This window comes from Myotis brandtii, unplaced genomic scaffold (genome assembly GCF_000412655.1).
Source record: "Myotis brandtii unplaced genomic scaffold, ASM41265v1 scaffold39, whole genome shotgun sequence".
In the NCBI taxonomy this organism is placed as follows: domain Eukaryota; kingdom Metazoa; phylum Chordata; class Mammalia; order Chiroptera; family Vespertilionidae; genus Myotis; species Myotis brandtii.
The window spans coordinates 2,295,833-2,311,901 of NW_005364953.1; the positions used below are offsets into that span (position 1 = coordinate 2,295,833).

General features: G+C 39.0%; 1 protein-coding gene across 1 annotated transcript in view; it reads right to left on the minus strand.

Moving 5' to 3' along the window:
- Positions 1 to 13,234, minus strand: part of THOC2 (THO complex 2) — a 121,626-nt gene extending 108,392 nt beyond the window's left edge. The window contains 1 exon segment of the mRNA XM_014544948.1: positions 12,381 to 13,234. Within this exon segment, the coding sequence (XP_014400434.1) occupies positions 12,381 to 12,490 (110 nt within the window). The 5' untranslated portion in view covers positions 12,491 to 13,234.
- Between the last annotated feature and the right edge of the window lie 2,835 nt (positions 13,235 to 16,069).

Below are 16,069 nucleotides of genomic sequence, written 5' to 3' on the forward strand. Positions count from 1 at the left end.
CCCAAAAAAAAAAAAAAAAAAAAAACCTCCAAACAAAAGAACAAGAGTATTCTCCAGAAGACGAGACAAATAAAATGGAGAAAATAAATTTATCAGACATAGAGTTCAGAATATGGCAAAGATACTCAACAGCATGAGAAAAGATATACTAACTATGAAGAATGACATAGCACTAATAAAGAGCAAAGTGGAAGGAATACACAGTTGATTAGGGGAAGTCAAGGATTGGATCAGTGAATTAGAAGATAGGATAGAAAAAAATCACACAATCAGAGAACCAAAAAGAAAAAACAATTAAAAAACAGGACAGCTTAAGGGAACTGTGGGACAACATGAAACATAACAATAGTCTCATAATAGGTGTGCCAGAAGGAGAAAAAAATGAACAAGGGATAGAGAACTTGTTTAAAGAAATAAAGGCAGAAAACTTCCCTAACCTGGTGAAGGAAAAAGTCACTCAAGTATACAGGAGGCACAGAGAGTCCCAAGCAAGAACCTAAATAGCCCCACATCCAGACACATCATAATTAAAATACCAAAAATGAAAAACAAACAGAGAGTCCTAAAGGCAGCGAGAGAAGCAATTTGTTACCTACAAAGGAGCTCCCATAAGGTGGTCAATTGATTTCCCTGAGAAACTCTACAAACCAGAAGGGAATGGCATGAAGTATTCAAGGTAATGAAAAGCAAGGATCAGAAACCAAGATTACTATATCCAGCAAGGCTATCATTCAAAATAGATGGCGAAATAAAGAGCTTCCCAGACACAAACAAAAAATAGCTAAAGGAGTTTGTCACCACCAAACCAGAATTGCAAGAAATGTTAAAGGGACTGCTGTAATATAAGAAACAGAGAGAGCCCTAGCCGGTTGGCTCAGTGAATAGAATGTCAGCCTACGGACTGAAGGGTCCCAGGCTCGATTCCCGTCAAGGCACATACCTGGTTTGCAGGCTTGATCCCCAGTGGGGGCATGCAGGAGGCAGCCAATCAATGATTCTGATGTGCAGGAGGCAGCTGGTCGATGTTTCTCTCTCATCGATGTTTCTAACTCTCTATCTCTCTCTCCCTTCCTCTCTGTAAAAAATCAATAAAATATATTTTAAAAAAAAAATGCTAAAGGGACTGTTGTAATGAAAAGAAGAAATATATAGAGAGAAAACTAGTCATACAGAATTAAAATGGCAATAAATAAGTACCTATCAATAATAACCTTAAATGTAAAAGGATTAAATGCTCCAATCAAAAGACAGAGGGTAGCTGAACGGATACAAAAACATGATCCAACTAAATGCTGTCTACAAGAGATCCACCTCAGAACAAAAGACTCACACAGGATGAGAGTGAAGGAATGGAAAACAATTTTCCATGCAAATGGAATGGAAAAAAAACTAGGGTAGCAATCTGACAAAATAGACTTCAAAATGAAGGCCATCACAAGAGACAACAAAGGTCACTTCATAATACTAAAGGGATCAATCCAACAAGAGGATATAACCCTGGTAAAGGTATATGCACCCAATATAGGAGCACCTAAATATATGAAAAAACTTCAAGAGGACTTTAAGGGAGAGGTTGATAGCAATATAGTTATAGTGTTTTCTGATGGTCTTAGGTGACCACTGACTTCACTGGATAAAAAAAGCTGTGGTACATTTATACTATGGAATACTATGCAGGATTTAAAAAAAAAGGATCTCTTACCCTTTGGGACAGCATGGAGGGACCTGAAGAGTATTATGCTAAGTAAAATAAGCCAGTCAGAGAAAGACAAGTATCACATCTCATTCATATGTGGAATCTAATGAACAAATAAACTGATGAGCATAGAACAGACTGGTGAATCTCAGAGGGAAGGAAGGAGAGGGTGGGTGGGTAGGAAGTGATCAACCAAAGAACTTGTATGCATAACCCATGGACACAGACAATAGGGCGGTAAAGGCCTGAGGCAGGGGTCAGGAATGGGCTGGAAGGTCTGGGGGGTGGTAGAAGGGGACATATGCAATACTTTCAACAATAAAGATTTTTTTTTAATTGTGTACACAGCAAAGGAGACAATGAACAGAATGGAATGGAATGGAAGAAAATACTTGCAAGCCATATATCTGATAAGGGGTTAATATATAAGGAATATCTACAACTCAACAGCAAAAAAACAAAAACTGATATAAACATGGGCAGAGGACTTGAACAGACATTTCTGCAAGGAAGACATACAAATGGTCAGCATGTACATGAAAAGATGCGTGACATCACTTATTATCAGAGAAAGGGATATCAAAACCACAATATCACTTCATACTTATAAGAATGACATTATAAAAAAAATAAAGATACCTGATAAGGACTGTTATCCAAAATATACAAAGAACTCTTAACAATCAACAATAAAAAAATAAACAACCCAATTTAAAAATGAGCAAAAGGCCCTAGCCAGGTTGTGGGCTCGATTCCCAGTGTGGGCCCTTGTTGGAGGCAACCAATCAATGTTCTGTCACATGAATGTTTTTTTTTTCTCTCTCTCCCTCTTTCTCCTCCTCTACCTCCTTCTCTCTCCCCCTTCCAATCTCTAAAATCATTTTTTAAAGAGAAAAAAAAGTACTGATCAGAAAGCCAAAGTGATAAATTTGACTATATTAAAGTGCATGACTTCTGATTATCAAAAGTCACCATTGTAAAAACGGAACTGCAAGCTAAAGAATAACAAGATATTTGCCACACATACAGTGTTACCCACAAAAGATGCCAATACAAGCTATATAAAGAACTCCTACAAATCAATGAAAGAAATGCAATAGAAAAATGGGGGAAATGTCCTAGCTGGTTCGGCTCAGTGGGTAGAGTGTCGGCCGGTGGACTGAAGGGTCCCGGTTCAATTCTGGTCAAGGGCACACGTCCTGGTTGCAGGCTCGATCCCCAGTAGGGGGTGTGCAGGAGGCAGCCGATCAATGATTCTGTCTCATCATTGGTGTTTCTATCTCTCTCTCTCTCTCCCTTCCTGTCTGAAATAAAAAAAAATATATATTTTTTAAAAAAAGAAAAAATGGGAAAAGATACAAAGACCTTTCACAAGAAATAAGAAATCTAGCCCTGCCCGGTTTGGCTCAGTGGATAGAGTGTCAGCCTGTGGACTGAAGGGTCCCAGGTTCGATTCCGGTCAAGGGCATGTACCTTGGTTGCGGGCACATCCCTGGTGGGGGGTGTGCAGGAGGCAGCTGATCGATGCTTCTCTCTCATCAATGTTTCTAACTCTCTAGCCCTCTCCCTTCCTCACTGTAAAAAATCAATAAAATATATTTTTTTTTAAAAAAGAAATAAGAAATCCAAATGACCAATAACGTAAAAAGATGTCCATGAAAATATAAGGCCCAATAAAATACCATTAATACATTATAATATTGACAAAAATTTAAAGTCTGACAATATTAAATATTAGCCAGGATGTGAAGCAACGTGAACTCCCATATACTGCTGGTAGGAGTATATTTTGAAATAGTTTGGCAGTATCTAGTAGAGCTGAGGTTAATCACAATCTAGAACCCAGCAGTTCTACACTTAAGTATATATCCCACAAAAACACATGCTTATATATACCAAGATACTTATACAGAAATGTTTTCATTGGCATTGCTGGTAATAGCTAAAAACTCAAAATAACAAATTTGTCAATAGCGTAGGGGATCAACAAATTGTGGAATGGATCATCTTAAAACTGAAAATCAATAAACCACAAATACTTGCAAAAACATCAATGGATCCTAAAAGACATAATGTTGAGCAAAAGCAGCCAGATAAAATAGAATACACATCCTATGATTCCAATTATATCAAGAACAACTTAAACTTATTTGGTAGTAAAACTGTAAATAAAAATGAGGACGAGAAAGCCATAAATGTCAGGACAATGGCTACTTCAGGGAAGTAAAGAGAAGTAAAATCAGCAAGGGTGGTTATGTTGTCTTGACCTGGGTATAAGTTACATGGGTGTGCATTCTAGAGAGTCTTTAAACTTTACATTTAAGTTTTATGCATTTTATGTATTTTTTTAATTTCACAATTTAGGAAAAGAAATACAAGGTGCACAAGGCTCTAACAAAAAAGAACCATCTCCCTCACAATTGATGTTTCTTTCTTTCTTTCTCTCCCTCCCTCCCTCCCTCCTCCTCCTCCTTCTTCCCTCCTTCCCTTCCCATCCTTCCCTCCCTTCCACTTTCTCTAAAAAAGATGAATGGAAAAAAATATCCCCAGGAGAGGATTAACACCCTCTGTAAAATCAATAAAATATCTTTTTTTTAAAAAAGAGAACCAATGAATGCAGATGTTTCTTACTCTTGTGTCTAGCAATACTTTTTCTATAGTCAATAAAATAATTTTAAAACTTATATATCACACCTAAGGTGAAATATGATGCTACATTATAATCATCCAGAGAGATTATCTACTTTGCAGATTATCCATGCCCTTGAAGCTCACTTCTATGTCTTCTGATTATTTCAATCCTCCATCATCAGGATGAGCAGTTTAAGGTTGTTAAAAGTCAGTCAACTTTTCCTGGTCAACAATTCACATGTAGGTCTTACAAAATTATTTTCAAAACCAAAGAATAAAAAGGCCTTGCCAATGGAGAACAATTGTTAAATTAAATTTCATAACTGAAAATATAATTTAGTTTTGTTTTTAACCAACTCCTATTTTTTAAAAAAATTTCAGAGAACACTGTAGAAATGGTAAATTAGCCCTGGCTGGTATGGCTCATTTGGTTGGGCATCTTCCTATGCCCCAAAAGGTTGCCTGTTAGATTTGAGTCAGGGCACAATGATCCTGGGTAGGGGGCAGATTAGGGGGCCTGCAGGAGGCAGCCAATCAATGCTTCATTCTCACATCAATGTTTCTCTCAGTCTCCCTTCCACTCTCTCTAAAAAAAATTTTAAAAAAATCAATAAGCCCAGCCAGAGTGGCTCAGTGGTTGAACATCGACCTATGAACCAGGATGTCATGGTTTGATTCCAGGTCAGAGCACATGCCTGGATTGCAGGTTTGATACCCAGTGTGGGAAGTGTAGGAGGCAGCCGATCAACGTTTCTGTCTCATTGCTGATGTTTCTCTCTCTCTCTTCCACGCTCTGAATATTAATAAAGATTACTGATGCTTAATAAAAAAATTTATTTAATAAAAACTATTTTTAAAATTAAATGAACTTTAAAAAATGGTAAACTGATTTAAGTTTGACCCCAAGTATTTAACTACTTCCCTGGAGAACAAAGATGGGCTTTCCAATGTGTTAAGAATAGTGGTTAAGCTTCTAGTTTCTCAAAATATATTAAACCTGCCACAAGCTTACCTGGAATAGGAAAGCAAAACCAATCTTCCTTCCAGTAGGTAATACAAAAATATCATCCACTTCAGACTAGTATCAGAGAATATAACCTAAAAATGTCTGCAACCTAGCTCTTTTTAAGAGTAATTATATAAGGAAGTACATCAAGCCCTAGCCAGTCTGGCTCAGTGGATAGAGTGTCAGCCTGCAGACCAAAGGATCCCAGGTTCGATTCCAGTCAAGGGCACATACCTTGGTTGAAGGATCCTCCCCGGCCCGGGCCCATGCAGGAGGCAACCAATCAATGTATTTCTTTCACATGGATGTTTCTCTCTGTCTTTCCCTCTCTCTTCCACTCTCCCTAAAAAATCAATGGAAAAATATCCTCGGGTGAGGATTAACATAAATAAACAAACAAACTCAACTGGTTTCCTTTTTTAAAAGAAAAGCATACCAAGACTGCTTTAATATTTCCTATAAAGTATTAAAACAATTTCCCCTTATAGTTCTCACTGTCCCCATGGCTTCAATTCCCTTTAGAACAGTGGTTCTCAACCTTTGCTGCACATTAGAATCACCTGGGAACCTTTTTAAAATCCTGATTTCTGGGCCTCATCCTCCAGAAATTCTGTTTCTTTGTTACTAATGTTGTGGCCACACCCCATAACAAAGAAACAGAATTTCCGGAGGATGAGGCCCAGAAATCAGGTTTTAAAAAGATTCCCAGGTGATTCTAATGTGCAGCCAAGGTTGAGAACCACTGCATTAGAATGTAGTACCAGGAAAACTGTCTTTGACAGAAGAATGTAATGAAATCAAGTAACTCACCTTTCACTTTGTGCCCATAATAAAAGCAAGGCCAACTAGTCTTTATGGCGAATATTTGTGCTTATTCACATTTTTAGTAGCTTCATTTTCTGTTTGTTAAGCTTAATGCATATGTCTTTTGTGATAATCCTCCCAGTGGGGAGGGATTGGAAATGTCCAAATCCCACGTAATCTAATGATATAGTTAGTCATTGATACATAATTTTAAGAATTGAAATATGCCATCTTATCAGTCACAAGACCACAAACATATTCATTAGGATACAGATAATAATGTCAGCATAAGTTATTAATTATCATCTCAAATATTTGCTCAAATTATGTAAGAAATCATTAAGGGGCAATTAACTTGCATAACAGACACTGTACTTTTATTTCCCTAGTATAAAACAGTTCTTTCTTTGTTGTAGGAGAAAACTAAAAACAATCACTAAGAAATTTCCTCCAATCAGTAGATTTGTATGTGCTCTTCTCTCTAAATAATCCAATAACAGAAGATCACAAAGTATCCTTAAAGAAACAATTACGTTTCTGTATGCTACATGTCTTACTACACCTGTTGAAACACTTTAGTACTCTGTCCTAAATGATTAGGGGAGAAACAAACTACCTGTAACAGTTGCCCATTTTAATGTGACTTTAAAAATAACAGAATATTCTGCCTCAGTCCAAATTCAAATAATTATTTCAGTCCCTTAATAACCTCCAAATAACCGAGTTTACCACTTTTTCCACTTTTAATACAGTTTGGTACTATTGTGGAGATGATGTCTTAGGTCCCTGAGAACAAAGACAAAGACAGGATCTACTTTCTGTTATGATCTGTGGGGGAAAAAAAGAATAAAATGTCTTATATTCTATCAAGGACTTAAGTATTTTTGTGAGTACTTCTTAACATGAATATTTAGTTTTCCATCTTACTTGTTCCCATTTTGCAGTAAAAATGGAAACACCGCATAAGCTGAACTACTACTTTGATTATAATCAACATCTAAAAGTTGGTTTCACCGGTTTGGCTCAGTGGATAGAGCATCGGCCTGTGGATTCAAGGGTCCCAGGTTCGATTCTGGTCAAGGGCATGTACCTTGGTTGCGGGCACATCCCCAGTGGGGAGTATGCAGGAGGCAGCTGATCGATGTTTCTCTCTCATCTATGTTTCTAACTCTCTATCCCTCTCCCTTCCTCTCTGTAAAAAAATCAATAAAATATATTTTAAAAAATAAATAAATAAAAGTTGGTTTCACACATAAAAAACTAATGTCAACCTGCACTTTAATTCTTAAAAACAATATTGGGACATGTAGTTTTATCTTGAAATATATGCATTTATGAAAATGAAAAGATGCATTGAGGAGAAAAGAGAACAGGAAATATTTTTTTAAAAAAGACAAGTTCCTGCACACAAGTGCATTAATAGCTCTCACTCTACCTTATTGTAGAATAATTTGATTTTTCTAATAAAGCCATATCCTATAAAATCTGATATTGCTACAACAATTTCTGAAGAATGCATTTCTCTACAAGAAAAAAGACCAAGACTAATAACTTGTGAATGCAAGTCAAAATGAGAAAATAAATGCCAAATGAAAACTAAGACATGAAGGTTTCAGATAAAGCTTCAGCTGAATTTAGAGTACCTTTTAAAGAAAAAGGAAAAAATAATAATAACAAAAAAAGATTCAACTACCAAGACTAAAATTTCTTAGAATGATTATTTGCCATAAAGTCTCTCTTCTTATTTCCCTCCAACAAATTCAGATCAGACATCACTTAATGAACATCCACATGTACTTAGATAAGTTCTGAAACATGTAAAGTCATTTAGCAGCAGAATAAAAATGGCAACCAAAACATTTGGCGATTAAATTTTAAAACATTATTTCAACTACCAATAATTAATAAGACCTAAAAATTCTAATTGATATGTAAATTTTTAAAAGAATTAAGTCCTTCAAACAGACAAATAGATGATATCCAACAAATATAAGTATTTCAAAATTAGACTCCGTATTGACATGAGGCTAACATCTTCAGATTAAGAGCTTGTAACATAAACTCTACATCAAGGTTCCTTGTTACACAAACAAATGCTGAGCTCACTATGTTAATAATTTTTACTAAAAACATAATCTCCATTGGATGTACCAATACAGGCAAGTTTATTAGCTTAATCATAGCAAGCCCTATGCTAATACGAAACTATCAAGAAAGTAAAACTCTAATTCCAAAATTAAAGTGATTAAAGCCATATCCTGCATATTTCACAGTATTTGAGTTTGCATTTAGATGTGAAACTTGTAAGAGTAGTTCTAAGTGTTACTGGAAAGGACACTTAATTATGTTTTGGTAGTCCTCCTTTGTCTTTTTGCTAGCTCTTGGAAAAAAAACATTTTAAGAGTTCTGTAATTTACCATGAAAAACATAATCAGTATCTCTGAAAGGTTAGCTAGGTATGTGATGAACCATTCAGATAAGCAAAATACAGGTTTTTTTCTACTTAGTTACCTAACAAACCTTATTCTTCAAAGCCAAGACTTTCCCTCTTAATAGACAGTTGCTTTTCATGAGGCCCAATTAAGAATTGCCCTCTCTTAAAGTTATAAAATGCCCCATATATCGCATATGTTACTTTACCACTATGATGCTGAAGTTGACTACAACTCCCAGAATAGACTTATACTGGTAAGAAGTGACAGCAAGAAATGAACCTCATGAAATCAACATTTTTTTAAAAGGTAATTTTCAGTTAAGCTAAAGCTAATCTGCTCATTCATTGTTAAAAAGGAAAAATCCACCCTACATATAATTTTAAATATTGATCATATTCTGAAAGCCAAATCTATAAATGATTCACTAATAATTTGGTGGCACATTACCTTTGGGTTTTTTGGTTGTTTTTTTTTTCTTTCTGAAGAGAACATATCCTCAAGGTATTATTGTCACATAACAAAATATGAAGCTTAGAACTGGATCACTTGGCCCTTTCTCTTATTTCCTCCCAGTTCAAAATGCTTGCATCTCTTAATTGCCAGCATTCTCTTAGATCTGCAGTTGGGCTCAACGCATTCAAGCCTCAGCACAATCTTCTTTGTAGTTTTAGCCTTTTTTGCTTAGTCTGTCCACCATAGCCATTCTACTTCCTGTCATAACACCGCAGTCTCTGCACACTGAGTATCCTTGCCCTTCTTGTACTGTGTTACATTGTTGCGTTGATGCTTGCCGCACTTCTTAAAGAAAGTCCAGCATGTTGCAGGAATTTTCACTATGTTTTTGAGAGCACTATCAACATGGAAAAAGCTTACTTTCATTTTTAATATTTCCAGTACCTGGTTTATTTTTAAGAGTCTTTTCAGACAAAGGAAGTGGTGTTTTGTAATATAGTTACAATACAATTTGTTCTAATAAAATGAAAATGCTAACTTCGATCTTTTGCAAGATACAAAAAATCCAAGGTTAGACTATGTGTAACAAAGTTTCAAATAAAAGAAAAGTACTACATGGTGATGTGTTTGACTAAATTATTTCATTATGTCACACAACTAGCAACTTTAAACTCTCTTTACATAATACAATTATAAAACTGACTATACTGATTTGTATCTAATTCAAATTACATTCCACAAGCCATGGAATAACTACATAGATGTTAAGTAAGTTTTGAGCAGGTCTTCAATCACAGGAACTATGACAGTTAGCATGGATCGTGTAAATATACATAAAGTGAGTCCAAAACTCCAATTTTACTACATCACTTTGTTTTTCTCCAAAGGCTGCCAATCAGAAGCCAAGCAGAATTTCACCTCCTACCCCTAAAACCACTCATTCCAAGGTGGGAGTAACAATAGTAAAACTGTCAAAAACAGCTGGAAGGAAGAAGTTGAACAAGCTACAAAAATTAGAGCTCCTAAATAAGTAAGTTGGCTTTTAAAAGCAAACAACAGTGGCCCTGGCCAGTGTGGCTCAGTTGGTTGGGCATCGTCCAGTACACCAAAAGGTTGCCTGTTCGGTTCCTGGTCAGGGCACATGCCCAGATTGGGGTCTCAATCAGCAGTGGGGGGTGGGGGCATACAGGAGGCAGCCAATGTATTGCTCTCACATTGATGTTTCTGTCCCTCCCCCTCTCCCTTCCTCTCTCTAAAACTCAATAAAAAGTATTTAATTTAAAAAGTAGTCAACAATGAACTGATTTATCCCAATTGATTTATCCTAATCTAATATACATAAAGATGATGGTTTGGTTTGGTTTGGTCTGGTAACTTCCCATCCTGCCTTCCCTGCACACAAGGGACCTAATAGCTATGTGTTAACTAGCAGTACAAGGATTTAGAAAATGTTCCAAACAGTTAAGAAATGAATATATATCTAAATGACTTCTCTTACAGTTAATAAGCACTCTAAGCATATGCTAGAAAGTGTGGGGAGGCGGGAGGCAGGACAGTTGAACCAAAATAAATGAGACAGTCCCCACTCTTCAAGGATCTCTCAATTCGTTAAAGAGTACCCATAAATGAGTCAGGGACCAATTAATTGCTAACCTAAGTGGTACAGACTTTAAGTGCAAGAGCTATCCAGTAAGTTTAAATATCTAAAGATTGGAATAATATTACTTTTAATAGCTATCACTTGAGCACTTATTATAAGCCAAGTGCTTTACAGGCATTATTTAGTCTACACAACACTCCTTTGAGTACTTCTTCCCAATTTACTCAAGGGGAAACTGTCAAAGTGGTTAAGGAACTTATCCAAGGTCACTCAGCTAGTAAAATATCCAGTAAGTTTAAATATCTAAAGATTGGAATAATATTACTTTTAATAGCTATCACTTGAGCACTTATTATAAGCCAAGTGCTTTACAGGCATTATTTAGTCTACACAACACTCCTTTGAGTACTTCTTCCCAATTTACTCAAGGGGAAACTGTCAAAGTGGTTAAGGAACTTATCCAAGGTCACTCAGCTAGTTAAGTGGCTAAGCCGGCCGCTTACTCAGCCAATCGAATTCTAGAGCTCATACAGTTAAAACAGTGAGACTGTGAGAGTGCGGGGAGGGGGGGGCGGAGGAGGGCGGGGTACAAGGCAGACGATGTTACACGCGCACGGGTTCCCTGCGTTTAGTTTCATTCTAAGTAACGAAGTTCCAACCGTAAACTGCACGAGCAACGACAAACGAACCACTGAGGGGAGAGGGCGGGGGGAGTGGGCAACAACGGTAAAAATGGCTTGCGAGTTAACTCTGACAGGATCAAGCTTTAGCTAATAAAGCGATTCAAAGAAGGAAACTAGAAATAAATTATTTGCGTGTTGTTGTTTTTTAACCTGGGGTTCGTCTTGCTACTTAAACCATTTTTATTTTCTAGAGGAAGCGCTGAAATTTTGGGCCAGGAAACCTCGGGTATGACAAATTACTGCTATGTATGACTGGGGGGAAAAAGTTTTATGACTTAAAGGAATCGCGTTATTCTGGGTATTCGAGAACCTTGGAGACTTGCCAAAATGAGTTGCAGTCCCAGGACAAAATGGGGTTTAGGAAACATTTCATGACGAAAGTTGAGCCCGACACGAAATGGCTCTAAGGTGAAAAGACGGAGTAAAGAAATGCCGGTAGGTCTTCCGGGAAAGCGGCAAGCCCCGCTATACCCCTCCCTCGGCAGCGGCGCCGCGCGAGGCCGGGACAGTCTGACAGACCGCTTCCCGGGAGGACGTGAGGTGAAAAGCGGGGCTCTCCGCAACGCCCCGGTGAGGAGGGGAGTCCGGGGTGGTTCGCTCTCCTCAGACTTCGAGCTGAGGAGGCGCCAGGCTCCGAACTGCGGAGTCGAACGGGGGCAGAGTAAAGAAATGGGACGTGAGAGAGAGGGGACAAGTCCGAACCTCCCCGGCGCGGCCCCGTGAAGAGAAAGGAACCAAGTGAGCTCAAACGAAGAAGGGGACAAAAAAGCGACAGAGCGGGAGCGCGGGGACCCGAAGGGGCGACACGGGAGTTCTGCTAACAGACTAAAGGAAGGCGGCCCACTGAGGGGTGAGGCGATTTAAGGGAGGCCACGGAGGGAAGGAGGTCGGCGGTGGTCACCGGCACCTCTACTACCTCAGTTCTAAACTCCTAGCCAAATGTCCACACCCGCCGCCCGGATGGGGGAGGGGGCACACCTCTCCCCCGCCCCCAACCTCCCCCAACTGGGGAGACCGCCGTGACACCGGGGCCCGGCCCGGCCGTACCCCCGCCTCCAGTCCCAACACTCACAATTCGCCTCTCCCTGTTTTCTCCCAGTTCTTTATCCACTCTACGGGAACCAACACCGTCGCGGCCGCCATCTTCCCCTCACTACTAGCAGGAGCCCGGATGTGTAGCATGCGAGCGAGGGGTCAAAGTGAAGCCCCGCCCACTAAGAATGCCGGGAACTGCGAGTTAGCTATTCGTTTTCCCGCCCCAGTCAGTCATCTCCGTCCCGCGGAAGCCCGAGGCCCGTGGCCAACGAAGTCGCCCAAACCCGTGGGTCCCTTCGCAGTGACGTCGCGGACCGCGCCTTCCGCCACCCTAACCCTCGCTTCCCTTTCCCCAGGCCAATTCGTAGCCCTTATCTTCTTCCTAGTCTCAACACCAGGCAACTAATTGAAACATGTATTTCTAAAGTACCTAATATGTGCTAGACACTGGGAATAGAAAAACAATATAACCATGATGCCTGTTTAACAAGTTTGCCATCTGTGGGAAAGACAAACATATAAGCAGGTCAATTACAATACATATTGCTACATGCTGAGGTAAAGAAATTACTCAGGGAAGGAGTAGCCATTTACTGTGTCAAACATGCTAGTACAGGGGATACAATATAACGAGTAAAAGAGAAATCAGCCCTGGGAACACTTGAAGCCCCTGTGCCACCAACACTACCGTCTCCCGTGTCATTGTCAGCTTAGGCAAAACTAGGGAATGCAAGTACCATGAGGAAACAACTTGCTTACATTGCCACTAACAAAGTATCTCCCACTAAACCCTAACCAGCCGGATAGCTCCCTGGGTTCGAAAATCGTCTGGATATCCCAAGGTTCTGGATTTGATCCTGGGTCAGAGCAGATGTAAAAATCAACCAATAAATGCATGAATATGTGGAACAAGTTAATGTTTCTCTTTCTTTATTCCTTCCTCTCTCTCAAATCAATTTTTTTAATTAAAAAATAAGTATCGGGGGGCGGGGCGGCCGCAGTGACGCGGCGGGTGGCGAGGAAAAAAAATAAATAAGTATCTACCACCCACATACTGTTTCAAAGGGTGAAATAGTAATTTTACAGTGGGAAACTGGGGAGGACACAGGTTCACCTGGGGATGAAAATAAGCTTCCCCAGAAAGTAGACAAATGGGCAACATGAGCCTCCTGATAAGATGCTAAGAAAAACACTAACCAATTTTGTAGTATTAATCATACCCAAAATTCGCATAACCTAAATTTAATTGTGAAGGAAACATGAGGAACAGTCTACAAAATCTCTGGCTTGCAGTATTCAAAATCGTCAAGTTCACTGAAGTCCAACCAACCAGGCTCAGTGGTTGAGCATCATCCTATGATCCAGGAGGTCACAGTTGGATTCCCTGTCGGGGCACATGCCTGGGTTGCCAGCTGGATCCCCCAAGGGGAGGGGGCCTTGCAGGAGGCAGCCAATCAATGATTCTCTCTCATCACTGATGTTTCTATCTCTCTTTCCTTCTCCCTTCCTCTCTCAAATCAATAAAATATATTTTTTAAAAAGACAAAGACAGATTGAGGAACTCTTCCAAATTAATGGAAACGACAGACATGACAACTGATCCCCAGCCAGAAAAAAAACATTTTCTTATGCTAAAAAGGGCATTATTGGAGCTATTTTTTACTTCTTTGTTTGTTTGTTTATTGGTTTTTGAGACAGAGAGGAAGGGGGAGAGAGAAAGAGAAAAACATCCATTTGTTGTTCCACTTATTTATGAATTGACTGGTTGCTTCTTGTATGTGCCTTGACCAGGGATCTAACCTTGGCATATCAGGAAGATATCCTAACCAACTGAGCTACTACTTGGCCAGAGTGTTAATTTCTTTTCTATTTTATGGTTTTAATATTTTTATTATTAATTTCATAGAGGAAGGGAGAGGGAGAGAGACACACAGAGAGAGACAGAGAGAGAGAGAGAGAGAGAAATATTAAGAAAAAGAAATATCCAATAGAAAAGATCAATACAAACAAAAATTGTTTGATTGATAGGTCTAATAAAACTGACCAACATCTGGCAAGACTGATTATAAAAAGAAGAGAGAAGGTACATATAAAGAAATATTAGGAATTGTATAGATTGGGTTCATGACAGCAAACAGACGACATACTCAAAGGAGATTATTAAAGAGATTTTAATGAAGGAACCATGCATAAGGGTGTGGGTAGGATTAAGAGACATCAACAGATGGATGGTAAAGCACCACCTCAGGTACTGGAAGTACAGTAAAACCTCAATATTACAGACTAATTCGGGCGAGGGGGTGTCCGTTAAATCTGAAAGTTCATTGTATAATAAAGTAGGTTTTCTGAATGTGTATGTTAAAAATTTGACAAATTAGTTGACCTGTTTTTACTTATGTAAACACATTTGTGTAATTAAAATTAAGTGTGTATAGAAAGTTTAATTTCACAGAAAACTTTTCTATATGTATTACTGTAATTTTAAATTCATACTGAATAGGTCTAATAATGCAAGCATTCACCAATCACTGTGAGTAAACAAATGCACATGGCTGGGGCCTGAAGGGGCAAGGGGAGGGAATGCTTAGCAAAAACCAAGGAAATAAGGAAAAGTAAAGTAAAACAAAATAATAAGGAAAGGAACATTCAACAGGAGCTGTGACCTGGTATAGTAAAATTATTGCTAGTTCACATCCCAGCAGGGAATCTGAGGAATAAATACCCTGACCTTTCTCTTCCTCCATCATCTGATCTGCTGATACCTCCCATTGGCTGATGGCTACTGGAAGCCAGAATGCAAGGGAGCCTGGCAAATGAAGTTGATATGGAACAGGAAACAGAGCACAGTGGAAAGTAGAACTTGAAAAGAAAAACAGAATTTCCAGCACTGACCATTCCTTTTGTCCCTCTACACTACTCTTGCCCTTTGTCCAGATGAAAAACCCAGGCCCTCAAACAGAATGTACAAAGTCCCATCAGGCAGTATCATTACAGGGTGATGTCAATTCATTCTTACTCTCACATGAAATCTAAAATATTAGCCACCACCTGTGCTTTTCATACAAAGTAGAAGGGGAAAAGAAGGCTATAAACATAAAACACAGTTGATATAGTACCTGCTTCTGGAGCTGGAAGCATGTTCTAAGTTGATAATCATAGCTTCCTTTTCCTGCCATGCACTCCATATTTCCCCTGCCTTCTGTCAGCATCACAGTAAAACAAGATACATTACCTGGTGGAATGACCTAAACCTTCATCCTTTTATAATCTTACCTTGATTAGGTTACCAGTTTTCATGGACCAGTATCATTGAGCACAGGAGTAATAAGAGGTACCCTAGTGAAGCCTCTGGGTTCTAGACATAGTCCTCCTTGCCTCCATTGTGTAGTACCAACCTAATTTGCCTTTGGTAATCAGGGTAGACCACTTTGGTCTGTACAATGCCCCCTTGTCTGCCTGATCTTTCAACAGCATGAGGAGCACAAAATGGCCAAAAGGCAGTGTCAGCCCCTGAAACATCAGACTCTGACATGTTCTCTGGGTGTTGGGGGGGATGTATCTCTCCCTTGGTCATTAGAACCTCTTATCCCACTGAATCCAAGATGTAAGGATGGGAAACAAATATTTCTTCAGTCATTCTTCTCTCTCTCTCTCTCTCTCTCTCTCTCTCTCTCCTCATTCAAGGAGTGAGGTTATATATATAGACCTGGGTTATATAGAGAGACA